Below are 25,874 nucleotides of genomic sequence, written 5' to 3'. Positions count from 1 at the left end.
TGCAGACTGGGCTATCGTTTTGCGGAACACCTTCGCTCAGCCCACCTGAACCGACCTGATCTCCCGGTTGCTGGAACTTTTAATTCTCCTTCCCATTCCTATACAGACCTTTCTGTCCTCGGTCTCCTCTATTGTCAGAGCGAGGCTAAACGCAAACTGGAGGAACAGCATCTCATATTTCGCTTGTGCAGTGTACTGCCCAGTGGGGGTGTGATTATTGATTTCTCTCACTTCAGGTAGCCCCTGCATTCTCCCCCCCTTCCCCCTTCCCCTCCCCCTCCCCCTCTCCCTGCTAACAATGGCCTGTTTCCTTTATCATCGTTACTTTTTTGCATATCTTTCAATCATTGTTCTTTATCTCTTCACATTACCGTATATATCTCTTGTTTCCCTTATCCCTAACCAGTCTGAAGATGGGTCTCAACCCGAAACGTCACCCATTCCTTCTCTCCAGAGATGCTGCCTGTTCCGCTGAGTTTCTCAAGCTTTTTGTGTCTATCCCACATTATCTATGCCTCCCTCTCGGTCTTCAGAGTGAAGAAGGGTCCTTCCCCGAAATGTTGCCTATCCATGTCCTCTGCTGATGCTGCCTGAGCTGCCGAGTTACTCCTGCATTTTGTGGCTGCTCATGTGGGATGGTGTGCAACTTGGCGGGGAACCTGCAGATGGCAGTGTTGCGCTGTATTTGCTGCCATTAAGCGTTGGTGATAGAGATTGTGTGGTGGGGTATTTGGTGGACAGGTTGAGCTGGTTTCAAAAGAGCACCCGCATATACACATGTATTACTTAATATTACTCTGCCATGGTGGCAGAGTAGTTATTACTGTTGCCTTGCACCTGAGTTCCATCGACCTCTGGTCCTGTCTATGTGGAGTTTGCACACAGATAGCATCAGATGTAAGGATAAAGAGGAGGGATGGGATTGGTCCTCTGGAAGACTATGGACTGGATAACCTGAATGGTGGTTTCTGATATTAAAAGCATAAGAAGTAACATTAGGGCAGGAATACCAACAGTGCAAGAGCTATGCTAGGCCACTAATTAGAACTCGAGTAACGTTCTGATTGCCACATTACAGGAAAACTATCATTATACTGAGGAAAATGCGAGGGAGATTTGGGGGCATGTTGTAGGATCTGGAAAATTGGAGTCAGAAACTGATGCCATATTTAGTACTTGGACGTGGAGTTGAAGAGCTGGACCTGCACGTCTATAATCCCAGTATAGAAAGGTGGCATTCTGCTGAATAGTACTTGTTTTTGGCTGGCATGGACATGATAGGCTGAATGACCTCCAGTGTTATTGATTTTCTAATTTACTGCAACCAGGTTTCTTTGCAGTCCGTTGCTTCCTGGTGTATTCATCAGTCATCTTGGTAATCTTGGATCTTGGTAAGCAACAAAGTGAGTTGGCTGAACGTTTGTTATTACATAGAAACAAAGAAAATAGATGCAGGATTTGTCCATTCGACCCTTTGAGCTAACACTGCCATTCAATATGTTAATGGCTGATCATCCAGAATCAGTACCCTGTTCCTGCTTTCTCCCCATATCCCTTGATTCTGTTAGCCCAAAGCTATATCTAACTATCTCTTGAATACATCCAGTGAATTGGCCTCTTCTGCCTTCTGTGGCAGAGAATTCCACAGATTTACAACTCTCTGGCTGAAAGAGTATTGTGATATTGGGCTTTATATATGAATGAAGGAGCTGTGTGTTTGGCTGGATGTGGGCACGAAGCATGTGGCTGGAGGCGGGTACAATCACTTCAGACCAGCTTTACCTCTTGCTAACTCTTGCCCTTCTCCATCACAGATGGGACGCCTTGAGTCATACAGCGTGAAAACAGGTCCATCGGCCCAACTTGCCCACACCGACCAACATGTCCCATTATACTAGTCCCACCTGCCTGTGCTTGGCCCATATCTCTCTAAACCTGACCTTTCCATGTATACTTTCCATGTTTTATTCTGCTCATTCTCTCTTACGGCTTTTTTTCTTCTTATTGTCCAAGTGGTCCAATGGGGAGCCAGTAAGATTATATCCCCCATTGACCTATTTGGCATTCTGTTTAAGACCATTATGTGCGACCACTCCTGTTGTGAATTGGCAATAAAGCTACTGATGTTTGCATCCTATGAAATACAAAACAGGTTGGAGTACTCATATTTTTCTGGGCACTGTGTCTTTAGGATTTAATTATTTGGTAGGAATGCAATGTAGATTCCCCAGAGTGTTGCTCAGGTTCCAGGAACCAGATATAATGGCAATCACAGAAACCAGATTTGCATTCTTTCCAATATAAAAGTTTATGGCTTTTTTTCAAATTAATTAAGCTTTTTTTAATGAATTATTGAGACAGAGAAGTGGAACATTTGCTGTTTGTTGGGGAGCTGAACTTATATATAAGTTTAAAATCAGATTAGGTCATTATTAAGCAGAGGTCAGAAAATACCCTTCCACAAACAAAAACTCGTAAGTACTCCACTTGCATCTTCAATCGCAAGGTACACATAGACGTGGCCATTATAGGCTGAGGTGGAGAATATGAGAGCAGGGCTCTCTCATTGCTAGGCTATTGAGTACATGCTCTAGTCATCCCACAGAACAGAGAATCTTCTCGAATTAGTCAGAGCTATACAACATGGAACAGGCCCTTTGGCACAACTTGTCCATGACCACCAAGTTGCCAAATCCAGCTAGTCCCAGGCAAACTACCTATATGATTCCGCATACGCACCATCCTCGGTGGGAATAAAAAGCCTTTCAAATCTTTCCCCTCTCATTTTAAACCTATATTCTTTAATTTTAGACTGCCCTACTCTGGGGGTAAATACAATGGTTATTCACTTTATCTATGGGTTTCATGATTTTATAAACCTCTAAGGTCATCCCTTGGTTTCTACACGTTAGAGGAAGATATCTCAGTCAATTCAGCCTCTCCAAACTCATGTACTCCATACCCAGTAACATCCATGTAAATCTTTTCAATTGACTATCCACGACTTGATTTGAAGATGGAGTAAGCAAAAAAGACCTATTTCTACCAGCGGAGTTTAGTGATGAAGGGATATGGATTAAAGTTGATTGCAACAATTAATGGAATTTCGGAATAGTATGTGAATGATGGGCATCTGGAACTTGTTACCTGAAAGAATGGTGGAAACAAATTATTTTAACAGTTTCTGGATGAGCACTTGGTGATCTGTTGCCTACATGGCTACAGGCTGAGAGGAGGGACTAACCAAAGTAGCTCCTTTATATGTTGGCATACAGACAAGGAGCTGAATGGCTTCCTGCACTGTAAGTTTCCATATCTGTCTTGTTGCTTGACATAGTTTAAGTTGAGAGTGGATGTGTTTGAGGGGAGATAGGTTTCAAGGAGATTTGCAAGGCAAGTGGTAGATATATGGAATGTGCTGCCATAGGAGGTGGTGGAAGTAGATACAATAGCAATGTTTAAGAGGCATTTAGATATATGTTCATTTGAACAGGCAGGGAATAGAGGTATGTGGTCCATGTGCAAAAGATTTAGTTCAGATTAGTATTGTGGTGGGTGTAGACGTGTACTGAAGGGCCATTTTCTGTACTGTGTAAGTGCAATACAAGTACTTAAGGCAGGCGTTAGGAGTTAAGGTACAGATCATCTATGATCTCAAGCGTGGATCTGATGGGATTGTCTCTGCTGCTATGACTGTCAAAACTCCTGTTAAAGTTTTACTTGTGTCTTTTGTCTATATTTGGTCGATGACATAATGTTGCTGGCATCACAATTTTGCCCAATTAATGCCCTCTCCTACCCTCGTGTCATGCGTTTTGAAGAATGGTCCCGACCCTATGTATGTCTTCCAGCAGTTTTCCCTGACCTAATGAATTATTCCAGAACTTTGTTTAACTCGATATACCAGCATCTACAGTTTCTTATGTCTACAATCAACTGGGAGGGACTTGCTTTCATTTCAGAGCAAGCTATCATTCAGTGATGTAGTTAATGTGTTTACATGGTTCTTCTTTGGTCCTTTGAGATCAGTCCTGTTTGTGGATTCTGAGATGTTTAATGCCATTATGGGAGCTGCAGACTCTTCCACAGTTGGGGCGGGAGGTGCTTGGCTTGGCAGCTGGTGGCTAGTTTGTTAGTGTATTCTCCTTCGGCTACACGCGCAATGCTCTGCATGCTACCTATGCATGCCTCAAGGTTGTCTATCATCCAAAAGACTCCACTTGAGTCTCATGGGCCAGAGATATCCAGGAGCTTGTGGGACTGTTGCTTCCCCCCCCCCCCCCAAAGACTTTGAAACTATCCTTTATTTTCTATCTGTCTGCTTGATAATCTGTTCATGTGGCAGAGCCTGGAATATAATCTGTTTCAAGTTTTCGTGTGGAGTATGTGAACATTTTGGCTTTCCCACTGAACCATCTGGGTGTAATTAGTGCTTTTGTGCTGGGAGAGAACAATGGCATTTATTTGTTTATGCCTCCGGTGGCTTTGGTGGTTGATGTGCCTGCTGTGGATTATCCAGATCTCAGAAGCATCCAGGGATCACTGCAACCAGGACAATCAAGAGATATTTTGCTAGTTCTTTGGTTTTGGTCTTCAAACACCATTTTCTTCGGATTGTATTGTGCTGGTACACAGTGGGCTATGTTAAATCTCATCACTACGTCTCAGTGGAGGGAGTAAAGGAAGTCGTTCATGTTTTTCAAGTTCTGTGAACTATTATTGGAGGACATTGTTGTGCAGCGGAGAATTTTGGATTTGCAAATGTTCAGTACAGGGGCCATCCTCTATTATGCTTCAGTGAGTGAGTGGACAAGGGCATGGGGCTCTGCCTCTGAGAACGTGTATATGGTTTTATCTCTATGGTGCAGCTCGGCTGTTGAGGTTGGGGTGAGCTTGGGGTTCTAGAATGTGGTCGCAGAGGGTTGAACCTGTTGCTTCTGAAGCAGCTTGGTGGTGATGAAGCACTGTATAGTATCAAATATTCCCAAGTACTCAAACACTAATAACAAATTAGCATTAATTTGCATTTAGTTATTTTTGCATAAGTAAGAATGTGGGCCAGATGCAGGAATGTGCCAGCTATGGCACAGAACTGGCGAGGCATCTGACTGTTATTGGGTTCTGACACTACCCTTGGGACTGGCTGCATGTACTGATTGTTCACAGTCTATGGATCCATTAGCCATTGATTAAAATTAAACGTTTCTTAGTTTGAATTACAACATAATTTGATTGAAACTAAGGACTAAGTGACTGATGTGTTCAGTCACAAGCCAGCCAGGAGTAGGGCATGGTTTGGAACAATACCCCTCACCTTGGCTTGATGTTGGAGGGAACTGTGTGTTTGATTTGTACACTGACTGTGGCTTTCACATCAGGCCCAGACATGCTCTTAATTCCAGCTCAGCTCGGATCAGGACAACACACACCACTGTTCTATGAGTTTTTCTGAGTTTCTCGATCAATTGGCTTAATCAAGGTTGCAATGTGAAACTCTCTGAGAGCACACGCATTGTTCCAATGATTCACAACCCACAGCCTGTTTATATGGTTACATGTGTTTTTTACATTTTTGAAATAATTTGTCACTGATCAACATTTTCTTTGTAGTCTTTCATCCTTGTTTTTTCCCCCCAGAGTCATCTTTAACTTTGGTTCTCATGTAGAAAACCACTCTCTCATTTGTCTGGCTAATGGATGAAATAAATGACTGCTTTCAATTCCTGATCAGTTTTATTGCCTTCAGAATGGTTTACAAACCTCTTATTTTATCTTTACACCGGTCAGCTATGACTTGTAACCAAGCACTTCCTAAATAAATTCCTATTTATTGCCACTCTTAACATGATCTTTAAGTGACCTTCACTATACTGGCCTCTTTTCTAATGTGTAAGCTCTTGATTGATCAAATTGATTAGAAAGTACAGCATGAAAACAGGCCCTTTAGCCCAGAGTCCACGCCACCCATCGCCACGTTCACACATTTTACGCTAAACCAATTTCGCATCTACTCCTTACACATTGGGGGCATTTTTAAAGGCCAATTGACGTACAAATCTGCACTTCTTTAGGATGGGGGAGGAAATGGGAGCACCCGGAGGAAACCCGTTCAAACTTCACACCCGCGCAGCACATGGAGTGTAATTCATACCCGGATCTCCATCGCTGTGAGGCAGCAGTTGGTGAGACCATTTGGTAAGACGTTAGTACAAATTGAAGTTATTCCCGCACTAGTTACTGTTCTGATGGAGAAAACATCCCAACTCAATTTCGGAGCTGCTGTCTTCATTCTCTGAATTCTCTTAATATTTCGGGTCAATATTTCAACACCAACCTCCTTCCACAAATCTTGGCGTCATAGAACGTAGAAAAGTACAACACAGGAACAGGCCTTTTGTCCTACAATATCTGTGCTGAATATGATGCCAAATTAAAATCTCTACCTGTACATTATCAGTGTCCCTCCATTTACTGCATATCCATGTGCCTATCTAAAAGCCTCTTAAATAAACCATCATATCAGTGTCCACCACTGTTCCTGGCAGTGTTCCAGGCACCCACCGGGCTCTGTGTAGTAAAAAAACTTGCCCCATGTAAGTCCATTAAACTTTGCCCCTCTCACCTTAAAGCTATGCCCTCTAATCTTTAACATTTCTACCCTGGAGGGTGGGGGGAAAGGTTCTGACTGTCCATCCTATCTCTACTTCTCATCATTTGATATAGTTGTATCAGGTCTCCCCGTAGCTTCTGATGCCCCCAGAAATATGATCCAAGTTTGTCCAACCTCTCACTATAACTAATACCTTGTAATCCAGGCAGCATTCTGGTAAACCTCTTCGGCACCCTCTCCGAAGCATCTGCATCCTTTCTGAAATGGGGCAATTAGAACTGCACGCAATGCTCTAAATGTAGCCTAACCAAACTTCTGTAAAAGCTCTGTGTAGTCTCTTCAGGTTTTGGAGAAACCTAGAAACTGGAGTGTAGTCGGCCTGAGTTGATAACTTGTCTGTTGCTGGGCCTCTCTGTGCTTGGTTTATTAATGAGCTTGCTTCCTTTACATCACAACTGTTGGTGCTTTCACTGCTGTGTTATTTTCATTATTTTCCTCCCTACCACCCTAAGTCACGAGGTTATAATAATCATTGATATGCCAGCTTTCTGGATATTGGTAAAGGGGGTCTGTTTTCAACAGGAGAATGTAAATTTCATATTGGGCATGTTTATATTTGGAATCCTCCTCGTCCTCCATGTCTTGTTGCTGAACCTTGTCAAACTGCACCAACCAGAGCTGAGCTTCTCCCTTTCCTCCTTTAGATCCCCGTTGACTTCCATAACTTTCAGTCTTGGTCTCTGCCTCACCCCATCTGTTACTGAGTCCTCTGTGGCTTCACTTCCATTCTTGCTTATTCTGAAACTCTGATTTGCCTCCAACTCATCACATCTCAGCCAGCTCAGCCAAAACTCTCCTCTAATCCTGTTGCTCCAACTTCCCTTCACACCTGGACCAATTTCATTGGCTTCTGTTCTGGCTGCAGTTTGTTGTTTTAAATACCTTTTAATATCTCTCCTTTGCTTTGCTGGACCCTTCTCTGGACCTACACCCTTTTAGTACAAACTCTCAATTTCTCCAATTTGACCTTGGAGTTAAAGCATGGAAACAGACTGTCCATGCCGACCTTGTTGTCATACTGGGCTAGTCCCAGTAGGGGTCCCCTATTGAGCATCCTGACTGGAAGTCCTTCCCGTAAACTTCCCTTTCGTTTTCAGCCAAGCTTTGTGACAAGTGCTAATTGTTTTGTGGCTCAGTTACAAATTGTGTTAATGCACCTATGAATTGCCATGGGTTGTTTTGCTACATTTAAATTATTATTATGGCTAGTTGTCATTGCTGTGAAAAACAGTTTCCTTGTGTGATTAGCACTTGGCCCAAAAGCAATGGATGGAACTTGCGTTTCTAAAACACTGCATGCCAGAGCCTGCGTGCCATATGCCAGCGTATCTGCTTATGAAGTCATCTTCTGTATCTCTTGCCTGTAGATAGAGATTCAAATATATTCCTGGTACCTGTATTTATAATTTTAAAGTATTTTAAAACTCATCTACCTCTGTTATTATCGGTATAGGTCTCAAAATGCTTTAAAATGCAGGGTGTGGATATAGCTTGCCTTGCCTTTGCCAAAGCAAGATTTTGCCATGCAGAGTCACCACGTGTTGCCCATCACTGGTGAGCCAATATATTCAGTTTGGTGAAAGTGCCTCCAGAGTGTGACTGTGAATATAGGTTCAGTACTCTGCAGTGCTGTTCATCACTATGGAACCGCTTTTCTTTTGAGGTAGTAACAAATTGAGGACTTGGGAGGTACTGCAAGAAGCTGCCTCGTGAGTTGCTACAGTGCAGCAGTGGTAGAGGGAGTGAATGTTTAGAGTGATGGCTAGAGGGTCAGTCAGGTGGATGGTATTGTACAGGATATTGTCAAGATCCTTGAGCGGTTGGAACTGTTTTGCTGCTCGTTCCTTGTGAGTGTAGGATATTGAGATTGAGCTTTTTTTCAGTTACCCAGCCTCTACCCTATTCTTGCAGTCATAGTGTTTGTAGCTTGTTTTAAGTTTATGCTACATCCATTGTATCATGCACCAACCATGTCTGATGACTGGCCCTTTTCCTCCATGGATGATGCTTACCTTCCTCCAGCAATTTGTGTTTTATTTGCTCCAGTTTCCACCAGCTACAGCATTTTGTCTCATTAATTTCCACCAGGTCTCCATCTTGAGTATTCTCCTCCCATCTTTTTGGTCTCCTGATATTTACTGAACTTAAATTGTCTCAACTTTGCCCGGGTCTTCAGTTACCCTGAGGTGCGGAATCCATTCTATCAACCCTTCCACTTCTCCCAGACCTATCTTTTCATTAAGGTATTTGTCACCTGCAGTAATATCTCCTTGTATGGTTCAGCATGTTTAATATTGACAGGCTGTATGCTGTATAAAAGGAGTTGTTTGTTGCCGACTGATTCATGTAACCTAATAAATGTATCCTTCCTGGCTCTTTTCCTCATCTTCGCTCAAGGTTTGATCACCAATTGTTTTTATTATTATGCATCATTTGGGGATTCTGTCAAAGGCAAGGAATTTCTCTGATGACCAAGTGGTCCCTTTTTGTATTTCAGGCTATTGTTATTTTGGAGACCAACCTTCCCCACCCTCCACTCCGTCGGATCCACTGCAGTCATGGGTGACACTAGTGACCTCGACCATCAGATAGAGCAGCTCATGCGCTGTGAACTCATCAAAGAATCAGATGTGAAAGTGCTGTGTGGCAAAGCCAGGTATGGAATAATTTTAAGCATAATGTGCTGAAATCGGCATCCATATTTTATTCTTTGTATAGTATTAATTTACAAATGTATTTACAGCTGGAATTGAATATTTCCAATTGAAGTAAAGAAGCTGTCTATCATTTGACTCGAATTTGTCAATCGTTGTGCAAAAATATAGTGACGTACAGGTAAACTGAAAATCTTGCAGGACCATCGCAGGCATGTAGACGCAGACGACACATGAAAACATAAATTGTACATGAGTTACACAAATTCTACTAGAAAAGAAAGATTGTGCAAAAAAGCGACATATTGCTGCAAATAATGATTCGAAAACAGGTCCATAGGAATGCAGGAGTTGGGCCGTCATGTCCTATTGCCAAGGTAGGATTATGGTTGTGCAAGTCTTTTTAGGTTAGTTTAGAGATACAGCACGGAAACAGGCCCTTCGGCCCACCGAGTCCGCACCGACCAATGATCCCCGCACATTAACACTATCCCTACACACACTAGGGATAATTTACATTTAGACCAAGCCAATTTACCCACATACCTGTACGTCTTTAGAGTGTGAGAGGAAACCGAAGATCTCTGAGAAAACCCACTCTGTCATGGGGAAAACGTACAAACTCCGTACAGACAGCATCCGTAGTCAGAATCGAATCCAGGTCTCCGGCGCTGTAAGGCAACAATTCTTCCACTGCACCAGCGCCGTTGGTTCAAGAACATGATGATTATAGGAAAGTAGCTATTCCTAAAACTGGTCATGTGCAACGTCCGGCTTCTGTACATAATGAGCACGTACAGAATGAGTTTTACTTTAGTTTCCGTAGTGCAGTGGCCAATGTTCACTTTGTTGAATATTAGATTCAGCATTATCAGCAAAGCAAGTGTTAAAGAACAGGCTAACTTGGAAATAAGGTGGTCCAGCCATGACATGATCTGCTTGCCTCTCAGGTAAAGCTGGCTGGTAGTTATAATCAACAGTGAGTGTTCTTCAAGCATCATCAGGAGTGGGATCTAATACAGTGAACTGGCCATGCTCCCTCCTTGCTAATCACCGAGGATTTTCTTCACCGTTCGTGACTGTGAAATGATCTGGGAGCATCAGCATGTTTCCCTCCAGGATCCAGGCCAGGATCTCTTCAAAGTCTGTAAATACACACTTTCTAAACATAAAAATCTATATGTAAACGTCAACTTCCTTGCATCACCCTGGTCCCCATTCAATGTTTAGACTATAAACTTAATTAATGGTAGTACTGTGATTTATGATCCTGATTTCAAAGTAATGTACAAACTCAGGAATTCTGCAGCTCCTCAAGGCCAATTCTGAAGCAGCACTTTGTATATTCAGTGGCAGACTCGCTGAAGGCAGTGAGCGCCTCATTGCCAATTAAAAAAAATTTCAACATCAATTTGCTGCTGTCACTGACTACCTATAATAGATATCACTGAGATATAATAGATATCACTGAAGCCCGCTGTCTCATGTGATGTTTAACCCTGACGGGTGGATTGGCTTTTGTGTTGACTGGCAATTAGCTAAACCAGCATTTTTCATCGTGTCAATTTTTGCAGCAATTGATCCTCTGCTTCAGCTAGAACCTTCAATGACTGTGTTATCAAAATGCAGCAATTGTCGATAACATAATATGTTTAAAGTTCAATTGGATTTTACCGGATGGATATTGCCCAAAATGGCTGGTGGTAAGTGGGGAGTAGGTAAGATTCTGTTCATAGGGGAAAATAATGTGGTCTCATTTGTCGTAGCAGTGGAAACTTGACAGTTGAATGAACAGATTATGGTGTTTCTATTCTACATGTGGGCACATTGTAAAAGTTAAACCTGAGCTCTGTTTCCTGATTGAGAATTGGCTTGTTCCCTCTGGGATTCAGGCCAGGACTTTTTCCAAATTCCTATAATTACATTGGCCATAGTTTGCATTTGTCTCTGCCCCTGCATTATCTTGCATCCGGCCTCTGAGCCCCTTCACCCTGCTTACGAGGAGGTGTTTTGGTGTGCTGCCAGAGCCGAAACAATAAACTGTCAGGAAATGCAGAGTTCAGCTGATAGTAGCACCTCGTGTTACCCAGCCAATATAAGGTGTTTCTAATGGTTTAATATTAACTGCAAATGGAAATACATTTCACAGCTCAAAGGTCAGTACATGTTTGGCTCCTGTCAGTTGGTTGGAGTGGGGGTGGATTGCCAAGCCTTCCATTGTTCCTTGTAAGTAATTTTAGCTGAATGTGAAAGCATTGAACATCAGTGAGATTTGCACACTGAGACAAATCTACCCTTTGTGATGAAAGGCAATGGAAGCCATTTACAGGTCCTTTCCTGAGCCAGTGGAAATTCAATCGGGTACTTCCTGACATGAATTGCACTGTCTCCTAAATGTCAATTGGTTCAGGAATTCTAAATAGTTACATAGTTGGATAATTTATTTTCATGTTATACCATGCTGTTGGGTCCTGAACTGAAATGTTTTGATGCATCAGCGACTTGACAGTGTGAATTTATGGTAATAATAATCAAATGGGTTACAAAAGGCACAATCTCTCAAATCTTGTTTATGTCTGAATAGGGAGATTCTTGCTGAAGAGAGCAACGTTCAACAAGTCGATTCCCCAGTCACAGTGAGTTAACTTATTTTGTGTGATCTAGTTTCTGAAAGCTGTGAGTAACTGTACTGCAGTAAATTAAATTAAAAAAATGGAAATTCTTGATGTTGTAGATGTGTTTGGCCAAGCCAGTTTTTATTATCCATCTCTAACATGCAGACAGTGGGTGGGAGAAGGCGGAATGTCCATCACACCCCTAACTTGTGCTTTGAGATGACGGTGAGGCTTTGAGGTTTCAGGAGTCAAGTCATATGGCACAGCATTCCAAAACCTGTGCTATATTGATGTGGCTGGTTCAGTTGAGTTTGTTCAACAGCCCCAACTCACTCCCAGAGGTGGACAACAACCATTGCAGTTGAAGAAGGTGTGCATCACCCTGGGAAGAATTGGTTTTGAGGTTATTTAAAAAAAAACAGTCGGGAGGAGACAAAACGCACCAGTGTTTACTTTCATCAAATATCTATATTGCTCTCTGATTCTAAAGCATTTGATTTGAATTTGGTCCTGTTATTGGAGTGGTGCAAAACTTTTGGATCCTGGAATTTTTCCAGTCGCACTGGTGATCTTATTTAAATTTTAGAAATTATCAGTTTACTTATAAACTGTCTATTCTGAAGTGTGTTTGAGCTGCATGTGTATACTTCAATATTTTTGGGAAGAGATTCTTAGAAGTGTACCCTGAAGTAATTGCACTTATGTGCTTACCTTCTCAGCCGATTGTATTTCTTTGCAGGTGTGTGGAGACATCCATGGGCAATTCTACGACCTCAAAGAGCTCTTTAAAGTGAGTTATATTCAATAAGATATAGCGGTGATGTGCTTTGAGCTTTCTATTGCCTTATTAAGAATACAATGTGTTAGATGAGGTCCTTGCTGAGCGTCATTGACCATTGAGTTATTGTGGTGCTGTTTTTCAGTCACCTCCATACATCTACAATGCCTCATCTAGTCCTGGACCTGATGGTCCAATGAATATCCATGACTGGGTGCCAGACAATGCAAGATTGGGATGAAATTTCTTGGAATAGCCATGTCTTGCAAATTTGACATTTGCTTTGTCTCCCCAGGTTGGAGGTGACATTCCTGAAACTAACTACCTGTTCATGGGAGATTTTGTTGACAGAGGCTTCTACAGTGTTGAAACATTCTTGCTGCTGTTAGCACTAAAGGTGAGCTGATCTATGTCTTGACTGTTTACTGATTCTACACTTGAATGTAAAACCTGACTGCTGTTCGTTACTCACTTCCATGACCGCAAACTATATTCTGGAGCAAAGACAGTTACAATTAATGGCAGAAATACTAAAAGTTAGTCACACTCCATTGACCCAATTTAGTAGCTGGTAGGAGTCCCTCCTCTCAAGCCTGCTCCACTATGGAATAATTACTTCTGTTTTACTTTCCTGCTTGTTGCCTAGAATCCTTGATTTTTGTTTACCCTACTGGGAATCTTTCCATCCCCTTGAGCATATTTAGTGACTGCCTCCACGGCACTCTTGGAGAAAGAAGTCCTAAAATTCACAACTCTTTGGGAAGAAATTCCTGCATGTGAAATGGCCTTCCTTAGAAACCCACACCTAAAGCTCCAAATTTCACTATAGGGACAAATGTTTTCCTTATCTTTCAAGCTTCTCTTAAACTCCAGTGTATACAAACTCCATTTCCTAAATTTTTGCTCATAAATCAGCCCCTTAATACCAGGAATCTGGTTAATGATCTTCCTCTAAACTCAAATACATCTCTCAAAAAGTAAAACTGTATGCAGGACACCACGTGGTCTCACCAATGGTCTGGACAGTTTCTACAACTGCAAGACTCCTACGTTTTACTTAATCTGTTTGCAATAAAGACCAAAGTTTCATTTACCTACAGCAAAAAAACAAACTGTCACTGACGTTTTGGGTCGGGGCCCTTCTCAGACTGAGGGGAGATAGCTGGTAGAAAAAAGTGAGGGAAAAGGGTGGAGCAAGAACTGGCAAGTGACAGGTGGATCCAGGTATAGGGGAGTTGATTTGCAGCTGAGTCAGGGAAGAGAAGGGTGGAGATAGTAATAATCAAGTCTGAAGATGATAAGTCAAGAGTGTTTAATTGTCATATGTACCAACAACAGAACAATGGAATTCTTGTTTGCTGCAGCTTACAGGCCCATAAATACAGTAACAGATAATGTATTATTTTTGTTTATTATATTTAATAACATAATATGTAACTAATAAGCAACAAACTGAAGTCTAATGCAACCAAAGACAGTCAATATAGGATCATATTTACTCTGGTTAGTAAACTCCTGTACTGTCCATCGGGTGGCGCCGTACATGGCCAACAGCGCCTGTCTTGTTTTTTTTCTGCTTTTGTTGTTTTGGTCTGTGTCTACTTGTATGTTTTAGTGAATCTTTAGTATTTGTATTAAGTGTAGGGGGTTGGTGGAAACTTTTTTTATCTTTCCTTGAAGGAGATGCGACTTTTTCCATTCGTATCTCCATCTGCATGGCTGCCTTAACATCATGGAGCTGCCGGTCCTTTTGTTTGGGGATCGACTGAGGGAGCTCCAATCGTGGGAGCTGCGACTGCCCCGATTGCAAGAGTTTTGACTGCCCCGACCGCGGGAGAAAAGGAGGAAAGAAGATACAAGTTATTTGCTTTCCTTCACAGTGGGGCATGAGGTCCCCAAAAAAAACCCTGGGGATTCTCACACCCCTTTGTGGTGGCTGTTTAAGTTTATGTTTACTTTTTATGTGAATATGTATCTTGTTGCTTTTTTGTATGACTGTTGGCAAATCAAATGTTTACATTTGTATGTTTACATACTGTATGTTTACATACTTGGCTAATAAAATGAATTACAATTACAATTAGTGTAGTGCTCAAGAGCCTGATGGTTGCTGGGAAGACGCTACTTTTGCAAGATTACGATTATTTGTCCCTACTTGGTGGCACTGTTGTGACTGCGAAAGAAAGTAAAGCAGGTGGCCCCAACGACCAATATGCTTTAATAATAATTGAGCATCTTTCACAATTAGTTTTGGTCAATGATCAAATTCAATATTTTTAATTTTCCTTTGGACTTTAGCCCATAGCCTGGGCTGCTGGTCCAATGTTGTAGCCAGTGGGCCAACAAAAGGAACTGAGCCAATTCTTTTTTTTATCACTAACCACGATCTTTGTATGCAACAGGTTCGCTATCCAGACCGAATCACACTAATCAGAGGGAACCATGAAAGCAGGCAGATTACCCAGGTTTATGGATTTTATGATGAGTGCTTACGCAAATATGGGTCGATAACAGTGTGGAGGTACTGCACTGAGATTTTTGATTACCTCAGCCTCTCTGCTGTTGTAGATGGAAAGGTAAATGTTTTCACTAAAGATATTAAGTCGATGTTGGTAAATGAAGTTGCTCATTGTGTTGCAGACTGGTGGAAGTGCTTGGCGTAGTGTTTCACACAATTCACACTAATTCTGGGATTTGCCGTTCTCTGTTAAGGGGTTTGCTTCAAGAGATGCAAGCTATTTGTGAATCCCACCCTTTGCCTCAATAGTGATGAAGCTATTTTCTAAGATGTTTTAGCCTGGTACAAAAAAAATGTGATCATGAAAAGTTAACTTTTGTTTTGTGAAAGGAAAATCATAATTGACCATTTTATTGAAGTTCTGTAAGAAGTACAAAGAACTGCAGATGCTGATTTAAAAAAAAAAACACTGCTTGATCGGTGGGACAGGCAGGATATCTGGAGAACAGATGGGTGACGTTTTGGTCAGGGTCCTTTAAGAAGAAAGGTGTTATGGATGAAGGAAACAGGAGGACGTTACTGCATTTGGATTTCAAGATGGTATTTAATTCAGAGCCATGTCAAAGATTGCGTATAGTGCAGGAGGTATTAAGTTTCCATGATACAAGATTGGCTGGCTATCAGGAAACGGTAGGCATGGGTCTTCCTCTGATTGTTTTTGTAGAGAGATGACACAAATGCAGTGGGTTGAAAGCTCTGTGGTTTTAAATGCTCAGCACCTTAACTTGAGACGATGGCTATTTGAAAACTTTATGGTAGAGAGAAACATTGAGAAACATTCTGATTCCAGGAATTCTCAATTTATAAATACCTGACGTATGTGTTTGAGACTGTGGGCACAGAACTTTGTAAGTACATGGATCAAACCAACAAATCCTGCTCAGGCTTGCAACAGATTTGCTATTATCTAACGAGTGGAAACAATTTTTAATTTGAATGAATTATAGCTGTTTTCATGTGTATCGTTCCACCCAGTGCTGTTTAAGCTCGACTATTATGACTAATCTGGAATCTCTGCCTCATTTTCCTTTCAATTCCCCATACCTTTCATCTTACCTTAAATTTGGATATTAATCTATCTCTACTCCATAAATGACTGAATAGCCAACCACCTGTTAGGATAGAGAATTCTAAAATGTACACAAATATATAGAAATTCCTCCTGAGTTTTAAATGGTTAGCATCTTAACTTCAAACGATGTTTATTTTAAACTTTACGGTGTAGGGAAACATCTCTAGCTTTCTTGATCTTCTAGCGAAATCACTTCTCATTATTAGCTATTGAGAGGATCAATCTTTGCATGTAGCATATCTCTCATACCCCCAGCAACATCTTTGTCAAGTGCATTAATGATTTGAGTGTGAATGTTGGAGATATGATTAGTAAGTTTGCCGGTGATACAAAAATTGGTGTTAGTGTTCATGGTGAGGAGGATATTCCTGTGGTACGGAACAATATTGATCGGCTGGTAAATTGGGACGGATGGAATTTAATGTGAGATTTATTTTGGGAGGTCCAAAATGAGAGAATTGAGCTACAGAGGGACCTTGCTGTCAAAATCCATGGATCATTGAAGGGAAGATGCATGTTGAGAGCAGTGCTGGTCTTTATTAGTTGGGGCACAGAATACAAACGCATGGGTGTTATAATGCACTGGTTGGGCCACAGCTGCAGCATTGTGTACAGTTCTGGATGCCACAAGGATGTGACAGCACTGGAGGGAACCAAAGGAAATTCATCGGGATGTTGACCTGGATGGAATATATCTGTTAGAGGAGCATCTGGATAGCCTTGGTTTGTTTTGATCGGAGGAAATTGTGATCGAACTTGATAAACGTAAACAAAATCAAATGACATGAGGCGCATGTCACCGTAACATGTCTAAAGCCTGAGGGCATAGGTTTAATGTGAAGGGTAAAAGGTATAGAGGATCAAAGGATTTTATTTTTCACCCAGAGGGTTATTTAAATCTGGAACACTGCCTGAGAAGATGAAGTCTGGTACTCTCAAAACACTTGTCTGGATGGGCACTTACAGTGCATTCAGAAAGTATTCAGACCCCTTCACTTTTTCCACATTTTGTTACGTTACAGCCTTATTCTAAAGTGGATTAAATTCATTTGTTTTATCAATCTACACACAATACCTCATAATATAAAAGCAAAAACAGGTGTTTAGAAATATTTGCAAAGTAATTAAAAATAAATAACTGAAATATCACATTTACATAAGTATTCAGACCCTTTGCTGTGACACTCAGGATTGTGCCTCCGTGCATCCTGTTTCCATTGTTTATCCTTGAGCTGTTTCTACAAGTGGATTGGAGTCCACAAGTGGTAAATTAAATTGATTGTACATGATTTGGAAAGGCACACACCTGTCTATATAAGGTCCCGCAGTTGACAGTGCATGTCAGAACAAAAACCAAGCGGTGAAGACGAAGGAATTGGCCGGAGACGTCCGAGACAGGATTGTGTCGAGACACAGATCTGGGGAAGGGTATAAAACACTTTCGGCAGCATTGCAGGTCCCGAAGAGCACAGTGGCCTCCGTCATTCTTAAATGGATGAACTTTGAAACCACCACGTCTCTTCTTAGAGCTGGCCACCCGGTCAATCGAGAGAAAAGGGCCCTGGTCAGGGATGTGACCAAGAACCCGATGGTCACTCTGACAGAGCTCCAGAGTTCCTCTGTGGAGATGGGAGAAAATTCCAGAAGGACAACTATATCTGCATCACTCCACCAATCAGGCCTTTATGGTAGAGTGGCCAGATGGAAGCCACTCCTCAGTAAAAGGCACATGACAGATCGCTTGGAGTTTGCCAAAAGGCCCCTTAACAAGATTCTCTGGTCAGATGAAACCGAGATTGAACACTTTGGCCTGAATGCCAAGTGTCACGTCTGGAGGAAACCAGGCACCGCTCATCACCTGGCCAAAACCATACCTACGGTGAAGCATGGTGGTGGCAGCATCATGCTGTGGGGATGTTTTTCAGCGGCAGGAACTGGGAGACTAGTCACGATCGAGGGAAAGATGAACGGAGCAAAGTACAGAGAGATCCTTGATAAAAACCTGCTCCTGAGCATTCAGGACCTCAGACTGGGGCAGAGGTTCTCCTTCCAACAGAACAATGCCCCTAAGCACACAGCCGATACAACACAGGAGTGGCTTCATGACAAGTCTGTGATGTCCTTGAGTGGCCCAGCCAGAGCCCGGACTTGAATCCTATGGAACATCTCTGGTGGGACCTGAAAATAGCGCTGCATCGACGCTCCCCATCCAACCTGACAGAACTTGAGAAGATCTGCAGAGAAGAATGGGAGAAATTACCCAAATAATGGTGTGCCAAGCTTGTAGCGTCATACCCAAGAAGTCTTGAGGCTGTAATCGCTGCCAAAGGTGCCTCAACAAAGTACTGAGTGAAGGGTCTGAATACTTATGTAAATGTAACATTTAAGTTATTTATTTTTAACTACTTTACAAAAATTTCTAAACACCTGTTTTTGCTTTTTCATTATGGGGTATTGTGTGTACATGGATGATAAACAGAAATGAATTTAATCCATTTTAGAATAAGGCTGTGACGTAACAAAATGTGGAAAAAGTGAAGGGGTCCGAATACTTTCTGAATGCACTGTAAATCACCATGGCATAGAAGGCTACTGACCCAAGTGCCGATAAATGGACAATTTAGATAGGTACTTGCTGGTCATCAAGGGGCCTATTTCTGTCTTGCCGTATCAATGACAATTAAACTAATAATCCATTGTATTGCCATCAGAGCAGGTTTATTCTCCTGAGACCAACTAGATTTTTCATCACTGCTTCCTCCAACTTCTCTTTGGACCAGTCAGTGTCCCACCATTTTCGTTCTGATTTCATAAGATCTAGGCCCTGGTGTTCTGGCCCATGCATTAACCATCCTGTTTGCTGCTCTCCACTCCATTTGTGTCAAGGCTCACAATAAACTGGCTGTTTGTGGATCCACCATTTGCTTTACTTTTGGGAGGGAAGCGGGAATTTCCTTCTCTCACCTTGTTCTTTCACAGCGTGCTCCCAATAAAACCAACTGGTGCAATTCAATCCTAATTTGAATGCAATGGAATTTCCTGGCTCTTTCTATGAATAAATCTCCTTTCACCACTTCCTGTCTCCCACTGAGATGAATGAATCTGTTGCCAGATTGGGGTGGAAAGGCCAGTATGTGTTCGTGTGACTTGGCTTTGAGTCTTGAACGAAGTATGGTGTAACTAGAGAGAAACTTTGATCAATTCGGTGGTGTGCAAATCCTTGGTTTGTCTTTGTTAAAAACCATGCGTTCTTCCATGTTCTTCCCCTGTAGATCTTCTGTGTACATGGAGGCCTGTCTCCTTCTGTGCAGACTCTGGACCAGATTAGGACAATAGACCGGAAGCAGGAAGTACCCCACGATGGCCCCATGTGTGATTTACTGTGGTCAGACCCCGAAGGTGAGTCTTAGGATAAATACGTGAGAAAATGGTTTACAACTCAAAAGTTAAAACTTGCGCAGTGAATTCTTAGTTGGTAGTCAAGTGTCATATTGTGCTTGCACGATATTCTGCACTATTTCCTTTCTCTTTTGGCAATATCTGTTGTACTGGCGTATGATTTATTTGGACAGTACATACAACAGTTTGTACTGTTTCTCAGTACACATGACACTAATAAACATGACAATACTAATATTGAATTAGAAAGGTTTTTTCCAAAAACTGCATTTTGCTTTTTGACAGGAGTTGTTGTTTAAGAACCCAAGCTGATTTGTCTGAGTTCACCACCTCCGAGCAAGAATCACTTGGAATCGTTTTTTGCTGATGTGACAAAATTTCCATGGCAACCCCACAGTTGTAGGAATGGTTATTCTGAAGAATTAATTATCGATTTGAAGGCTCTTTATCCTTCTTTGCATGGAAACAGGCCCTTCTCCCAACTCGTCCATGCCCCTTCTAAGCTAGTTACATTTGCTTGCGTATGGCCCATAACCCTCTGAACGTTTTCCTATCCATGTAGCTGTCCAAGTTTCTTTTAAATGCTGTTATATAGTATAGTATTCGTAGTCTGCACACAGATGTTGCATATTCTCCCTCCCTGCCACATTGTGGAAATGTATTCCTTGCATTGATCGCACAGTAATGTTTCTACTATCTACGGAGGAAGAACTGACATCTGAATTCCTCTCTTGTTTAGTGAGTGTACTAAATCCCTTAGTTTTCCACTGCAAATTTTCTGCTTCCTCCTTGGATGTAGTTTTCCAGCATCTCTAAGTATCACATAGTTTTCTTGTAGCATCTCTCCTGCTCTGGGCACTGTAAACTTGACGTCTCATGGCAGCACTCTCATCATTTGTTATTGCACTGTACTGTGCCATGTACTGTGGCTTATTCCTCGCACGAACTTCCTCCACACCCAGCTGCATCCAACAATTGGCTCAAGGCTGAAATGGTGATGGTCACTGGGCTTCGGCTTGGGTGTAAAATCCTGAAGTTGAAAGCTGTCATTTTGTTTTCCAGACACGACTGGCTGGGGTATCAGCCCCCGTGGAGCTGGCTATCTATTTGGCAGCGACGTTGTTGCTCACTTCAGTGCTGCGAATAGCATAGATCTGATCTGTCGTGCCCACCAGCTGGTGATGGAGGGTTACAAGTGGCATTTCAATGAAACTGTTCTAACCGTGTGGTCAGCACCCAACTACTGCTACAGGTAAACGTTTACTGAGAATGGAGCCCGTGGCTGGCGCCAATCTGTTCCTTTGTCAGAACACAGTTTAATGTAGACAAGACGCTGCTGCCTTGGTTCTAGGGACCCGGGTTCGATCATGACTCTACTGTGTGTAGTTTGCATGTGCTCCCTCTGACTGGCGTAGTTTTCCCTCGGGTGCTTGGATTCCCACCCACATCCCAAAGGTCTGCAACTTGCTCATTTATTTGGCCGCTCTAAAGCCAATTAACCTCGCAACATGTCTTTAAAATGGGTGAAGAAACCCAGAGTCGCAAGGAGAAAATCATTGAATGCCAATTCCCAGAGGTGAAAGGACATTGTTCAGCAAAATTAGTAGACGTATTCATCAACTGTGCGGGGAAATGTGCATTTTATGACCGTTGTGTGTTAAACTACATTTTGCTGATACGCTAGCCGAAATGTTAAACATTTGTTGGTATTCAATTTATCGGGGTCTGATTGTATAATTCCCATCTATTTTTATCTTGTCTGACTGTATCCCTGTTCTTTCAGGTGTGGAAATGTTGCCGCAATACTTGAATTGGATGAGCATTTGGAGAAAGAGTTCACCATTTTTGAAGCTGCTCCTCAAGAGTCACGAGGCGTGTCGGCCAAAAAGACAGTTGCTGACTACTTCCTCTGAAGGTCTGCGGAACGTTCTGGAACCTCGCCGTGAACTCTTAAGTCTCCCGCAGAAGGAGGGAGGGAGGTTATGAAATATGTGTTATATTTGTGAACTGCCCTTACATTCCTGAAGACACAGACGAGGCAATCTGCCTTCTTCCTGGAGAGGTGGCCATCTTGCCCAGTGCCATAGCAATGAGAGGCCATGTTGATCTCTGGCTTTGCGGTTCTTCCTTAAATTGGTGGGGGGGGGCGGGGGGGGTGGGTTTAGAAATGTCAATGAACTTTAGAGAAATCACTTGCCTGTGCAAGCTGAATAGCAGTGCTGAAGAAATGATTTGCCCACTTGTTCCTTCTGGGTCAAAACAAAATTAGCACTTTTTTTAGAGAATTTTTAAAAGATTTTTTTAAATCGCTATGAAATTTCCTCTGTGCACAGTGATCTGTGAATTGTTCTATTCCCAGACATGCATCTCATGAATTCTGGTACCTAGGTTTTATTTTTGCAAGGAGAGCCAACTTGTTATAAATAGTGTTAGTAAAACTTTGAAAATTCCCTTCATAGATGATTATAAATGGAAAAGATGCTTTGTAGTCTTAACATGTTTTTTAAAATAATTTACTTTAACTTGCTGCTGTACAAAGTGAATTGGATTTTCTACCGAGCTACTTGAATTGATCTGTGGACCCACTGTGCCCTATTCACCACCAGGCTAGATAAATGGTGGAACTCAAGAACCAGTCACTGAAATTTGATTTCCCTTGGCACTTCACTCCTTGAACTGCGGAAACCCCCTCTGTCTTGGTGAGGAGTCTGAAGTATGGCAAACCATCCACATTAAAATCCTACTGGGACTTTGTTTGGTAATCTGTATTTAGGGGCTTCCAGCTCTGGTCAAAGCATTTAAAATCTGATGCTGAAACGGTATGGTTGGAAAAAGTCTAGTGTTGTGACTGTTCCCAATTGATCCAATCTAACGAGGAAGGACTTCAATATCCCAGCAGCACTTTCACCCGTTGAGGTTTCACTCGGTGAGTTATCCTGTTGTTTTTGGGCAAGTATTGGATTAGTCATCGTTAGAGCATCATAAATGGTGAGTAGCAAAGTGATTAATACAATCCTGGGCAACGGCATCCCATTGAACTTTCACTTTACTCCAATAATGTGCAGCCAGAATTCAACAACTGAACATTGTTAATTACTACTTGCTCTGTTACTTTTCAACCACCAATTCTTTTAAGTGGTTTTGATTTTTGAGCATTTAAAAGGAAGACTAAGACTAGGGTACAAGTAGTGTCCAACAGGTATGGTAATTTTATAGTTGGGGGGGCGGGGGGGGGGGGGGGGGGGGGGGGGGGGGGGTTAGTATGACTGAGTGAATGCTATGATATGGCATTTGGGAAGGGGGTCAAAGAAAACAAAAAAGGATTCCACAAGTTCATCTTGCTTGAGGTGCATGGGCCCTGGTTGCAAGCACATGAAACAGGATCCAACTGGAGATGAACTATTTGCTCCTCCTTTGACAAGGGGTCGATGGACACAGTTGTGAAACAAAATGCGGGTGGTATTCAGCAGGTCTGGCATCGGGACAGCCGGGTTAAGAGGTGAACAGGAATCGAGGAGTACCCTTACCAGGGGACATTGCTGGCACATGACTTGCCGGCTATCACACGTGCTCTGCTCCCTCTGAGCATTGATCATCTGTGATGGAACTGAATATGCACAAAGCCAGCTCCCTGATGTAACTTTCTCAGTCCAGCCTGCCTTGCCTTGCTGTCTATTCCATTCCATCCCTATTGCACATCCATTGAAAGACTTCTGGATATGCAGCTTGAATGTTGATGAGCAACAGTGTCTGGCCAGAACTGCCTCCTGATGTGGAGTCGGTTCACCTTCAGCCATTACTATTGTTCATTAAACACCATAAATAGTCTGGTTTTGGTTCTCATCTCCTCGACTGGTTTTGATCCTCCGGGCGTCTTCCCTTGTCCCCTCCTCTCTGGGACATATCTGGCATCTGGAAGTTGAACTGCTGGCAGGAATGCTGGTTAAAGTGAGTAACCTGATGGTATCTGATGTCTGAGCAACAGCTTGGTGCAGGTGAGCCGCCACCTGGAGGGCAACTACCTTGCACAGAATCAGAAGTTCAGTAAAGGTCTCGTTCTTGTCAACTGCTTTCATCTATTCCTTTTGACCTTGGAATATCTTAATTTTCCCTACATTTTAAGCTGTGAGTTAAGGTTGGGTTTTAAGGCCGCAGTAGTAGAGGCAAAATCACCAGTGCCTAGCTAGCTGATCTACCTGAGGCTCAGCAGGGGGGCAGTGTGGCTCTGTTAGTGCAAACTGGAGATTATGATGAGTTTAACTGCATTTCTGCAAATCATTGTAATCTGTGTCGCTCCTTGCTCATGCCTGACATTCGTAAATTCACGGTTTTCTATTGCTACTGTACCCTTGAACTGAAGGCATCATAAAAAGGGATTAGTCTCGTGTCTGATCATTCAATGACCTCCATCAAAAGCTAGTGAAAGTATGTGTGTGTGAACAGCAGAAACAGCCTCTGGTTAAAATGCAGTTGAGCAGCTCGAGAGAAACCAAAATACATGTTCAGAGCTGAACTGGAGGCGGCTGACCTGTCATTGGGCACAGGAGGTCCACCCAATAATCTGCACCCCAGTCAGGTTTGCTTGTCCACTGTCCAGTGCCTCTTGTTGCCCAACTAAACACCATGGGAAGGGTGCCACATTGTTGTAACAGTGCAGGGCCATCACCTGTAACTAACCGCTGCAGGAAGAAACTGATCTGATGAATGCTGATAATCACTTGTAGTTAGTTGCTCATTCATTTTTTTTAATCCATTGAAATAGTTTTGCATAAATTACCAGTTTTTTTCCAGTGGGGGAAAATGCTGTTATTTTTGTAGTAATTTATATTCTGCTTCCATGTTTCAGTGGAGTATTTCCTTAAATATGCTGGATTTCTGCACTATCTAGAGCCAAGACCACGAAGACCATGGATGTGCAAGCAGGACCAGTGTTGTATTTGGTCACCTAATAAGTCACTTCGAGTTGTGAATAGGAATTTGTTATGTCAACTAGGTGATTTTTTTTTTCCCCCCCTCAAAGTGTGGCTTTAAATAAAGTTTTAATACTGTGACAAACTGAAAGTTGTATACAATCACTGGTTAATGTAGAACGACATGGGCCGTGACTGCCCACAGATACACTGCACCAAATGCTGCGGCCTGTTATAAAGACTACATGGGGTAACCCAAGTGTTCCACTCCTCAGCTTATATATTAAAGTCCTCAGTGCTTTGGTCCCTTGACCAGAGGAGATTTGGGGTGAGGACATTTCATGCTGCTGAAAGGACGTCAAAGACTAAGCTAGACTCAAAATGCTGGAGTGACTCAGCGGACAGGCAGCATCTCTGGGTAGAAGGAGTGGGTGCATTTTGGATTGAGACCCTCAGAGGTGTTTAACAACTGACTCTGGTGACACAAGAAACTGCAGATGCTGATATCCTGAGCAAAATACAAAGTGAATAAAGGTCCTGGCCTGAAAAGTCTGTCCATTGCCCCCACAGCTGTATCTCTTCTGATACAGTGACAAAGCAATAAACAGTGATAATTGGATTTCTGTGAAATGTCCCAATCATCGCAGTGGTTCATTCTTGAAAGCAGTTTCACACATGTGCGGTCTTCAGATGTAACCCAGCTGAATGTCAGTGTGTTTGTCATATCCTATCAAATGTTGCTATCTTTGCTCTTGGTCAGCACAGACCCTGGGGCTCCAAGTATTAATGTGACACCAGAGCAACCCTTTGCTAGCTCTGCACAAGAGCCTTTCAATCAGACCCAATTCCACGCAGTTTCTCAGGGCTGTGAAAATGTTTGTTTACTTGACCTTTCTATATTAACATATGACTCTTGTCAGCCATTTGTTCTTTTAGAAAATGGTACCCCCCACCCCATCTCCCCAAGCTGAACTAATCATCACCATTAAAAGCTCTCACTTGATCTCTGTCCAATTTTCTTTCAGCCAAGGCCTTTCATGTTGATTATATAACTGAAGTTTTTCATTCCTAGTAACATTCTAGTCGCTCTCTTCTCTTTTGCTTGGTATGTGTATATGTTTGCTTGTAAAATGTATCGAAGGATGTGAGCATACACATCTAAGCTGGTCTGAAGAAGGGTCTTGACCCGAAAAGTCACCCATTCCTTCTCTCCAGGGATGTCTGTCCCGCTGAGTTACTCCAGCATTTTGTGTCTATC

General features: G+C 42.4%; 1 protein-coding gene across 2 annotated transcripts in view; it reads left to right on the top strand.

Annotated features, from left to right (window-relative positions):
• Positions 1-24,757, top strand: part of LOC129709504 (serine/threonine-protein phosphatase 4 catalytic subunit B) — a 29,111-nt gene extending 4,354 nt beyond the window's left edge. Inside the window, exons 1-9 of one of the 2 annotated variants that reach the window (XM_055655946.1) lie at positions 5,856-6,195; positions 9,168-9,326; positions 11,909-11,960; positions 12,679-12,729; positions 13,013-13,114; positions 15,120-15,293; positions 19,580-19,706; positions 20,769-20,958; positions 21,490-24,757. In XM_055655946.1, the coding sequence (XP_055511921.1) occupies positions 6,134-6,195; positions 9,168-9,326; positions 11,909-11,960; positions 12,679-12,729; positions 13,013-13,114; positions 15,120-15,293; positions 19,580-19,706; positions 20,769-20,958; positions 21,490-21,619 (1,047 nt within the window). In that variant the 5' untranslated portion in view covers positions 5,856-6,133 and the 3' untranslated portion in view covers positions 21,620-24,757. Of the gene's footprint in view, positions 1-5,855; positions 6,196-9,167; positions 9,327-11,908; positions 11,961-12,678; positions 12,730-13,012; positions 13,115-15,119; positions 15,294-19,579; positions 19,707-20,768; positions 20,959-21,489 lie in introns of those variants that run through there. The other variant, XM_055655947.1, reaches the window with a different exon arrangement.
• The last annotated feature ends 1,117 nt before the right edge of the window (positions 24,758-25,874 follow it).

Source organism: Leucoraja erinacea, chromosome 25 (genome assembly GCF_028641065.1).
Source record: "Leucoraja erinacea ecotype New England chromosome 25, Leri_hhj_1, whole genome shotgun sequence".
NCBI lineage: Eukaryota > Metazoa > Chordata > Chondrichthyes > Rajiformes > Rajidae > Leucoraja > Leucoraja erinaceus.
This window is presented reverse-complemented; position numbering and strand designations above follow the sequence as displayed.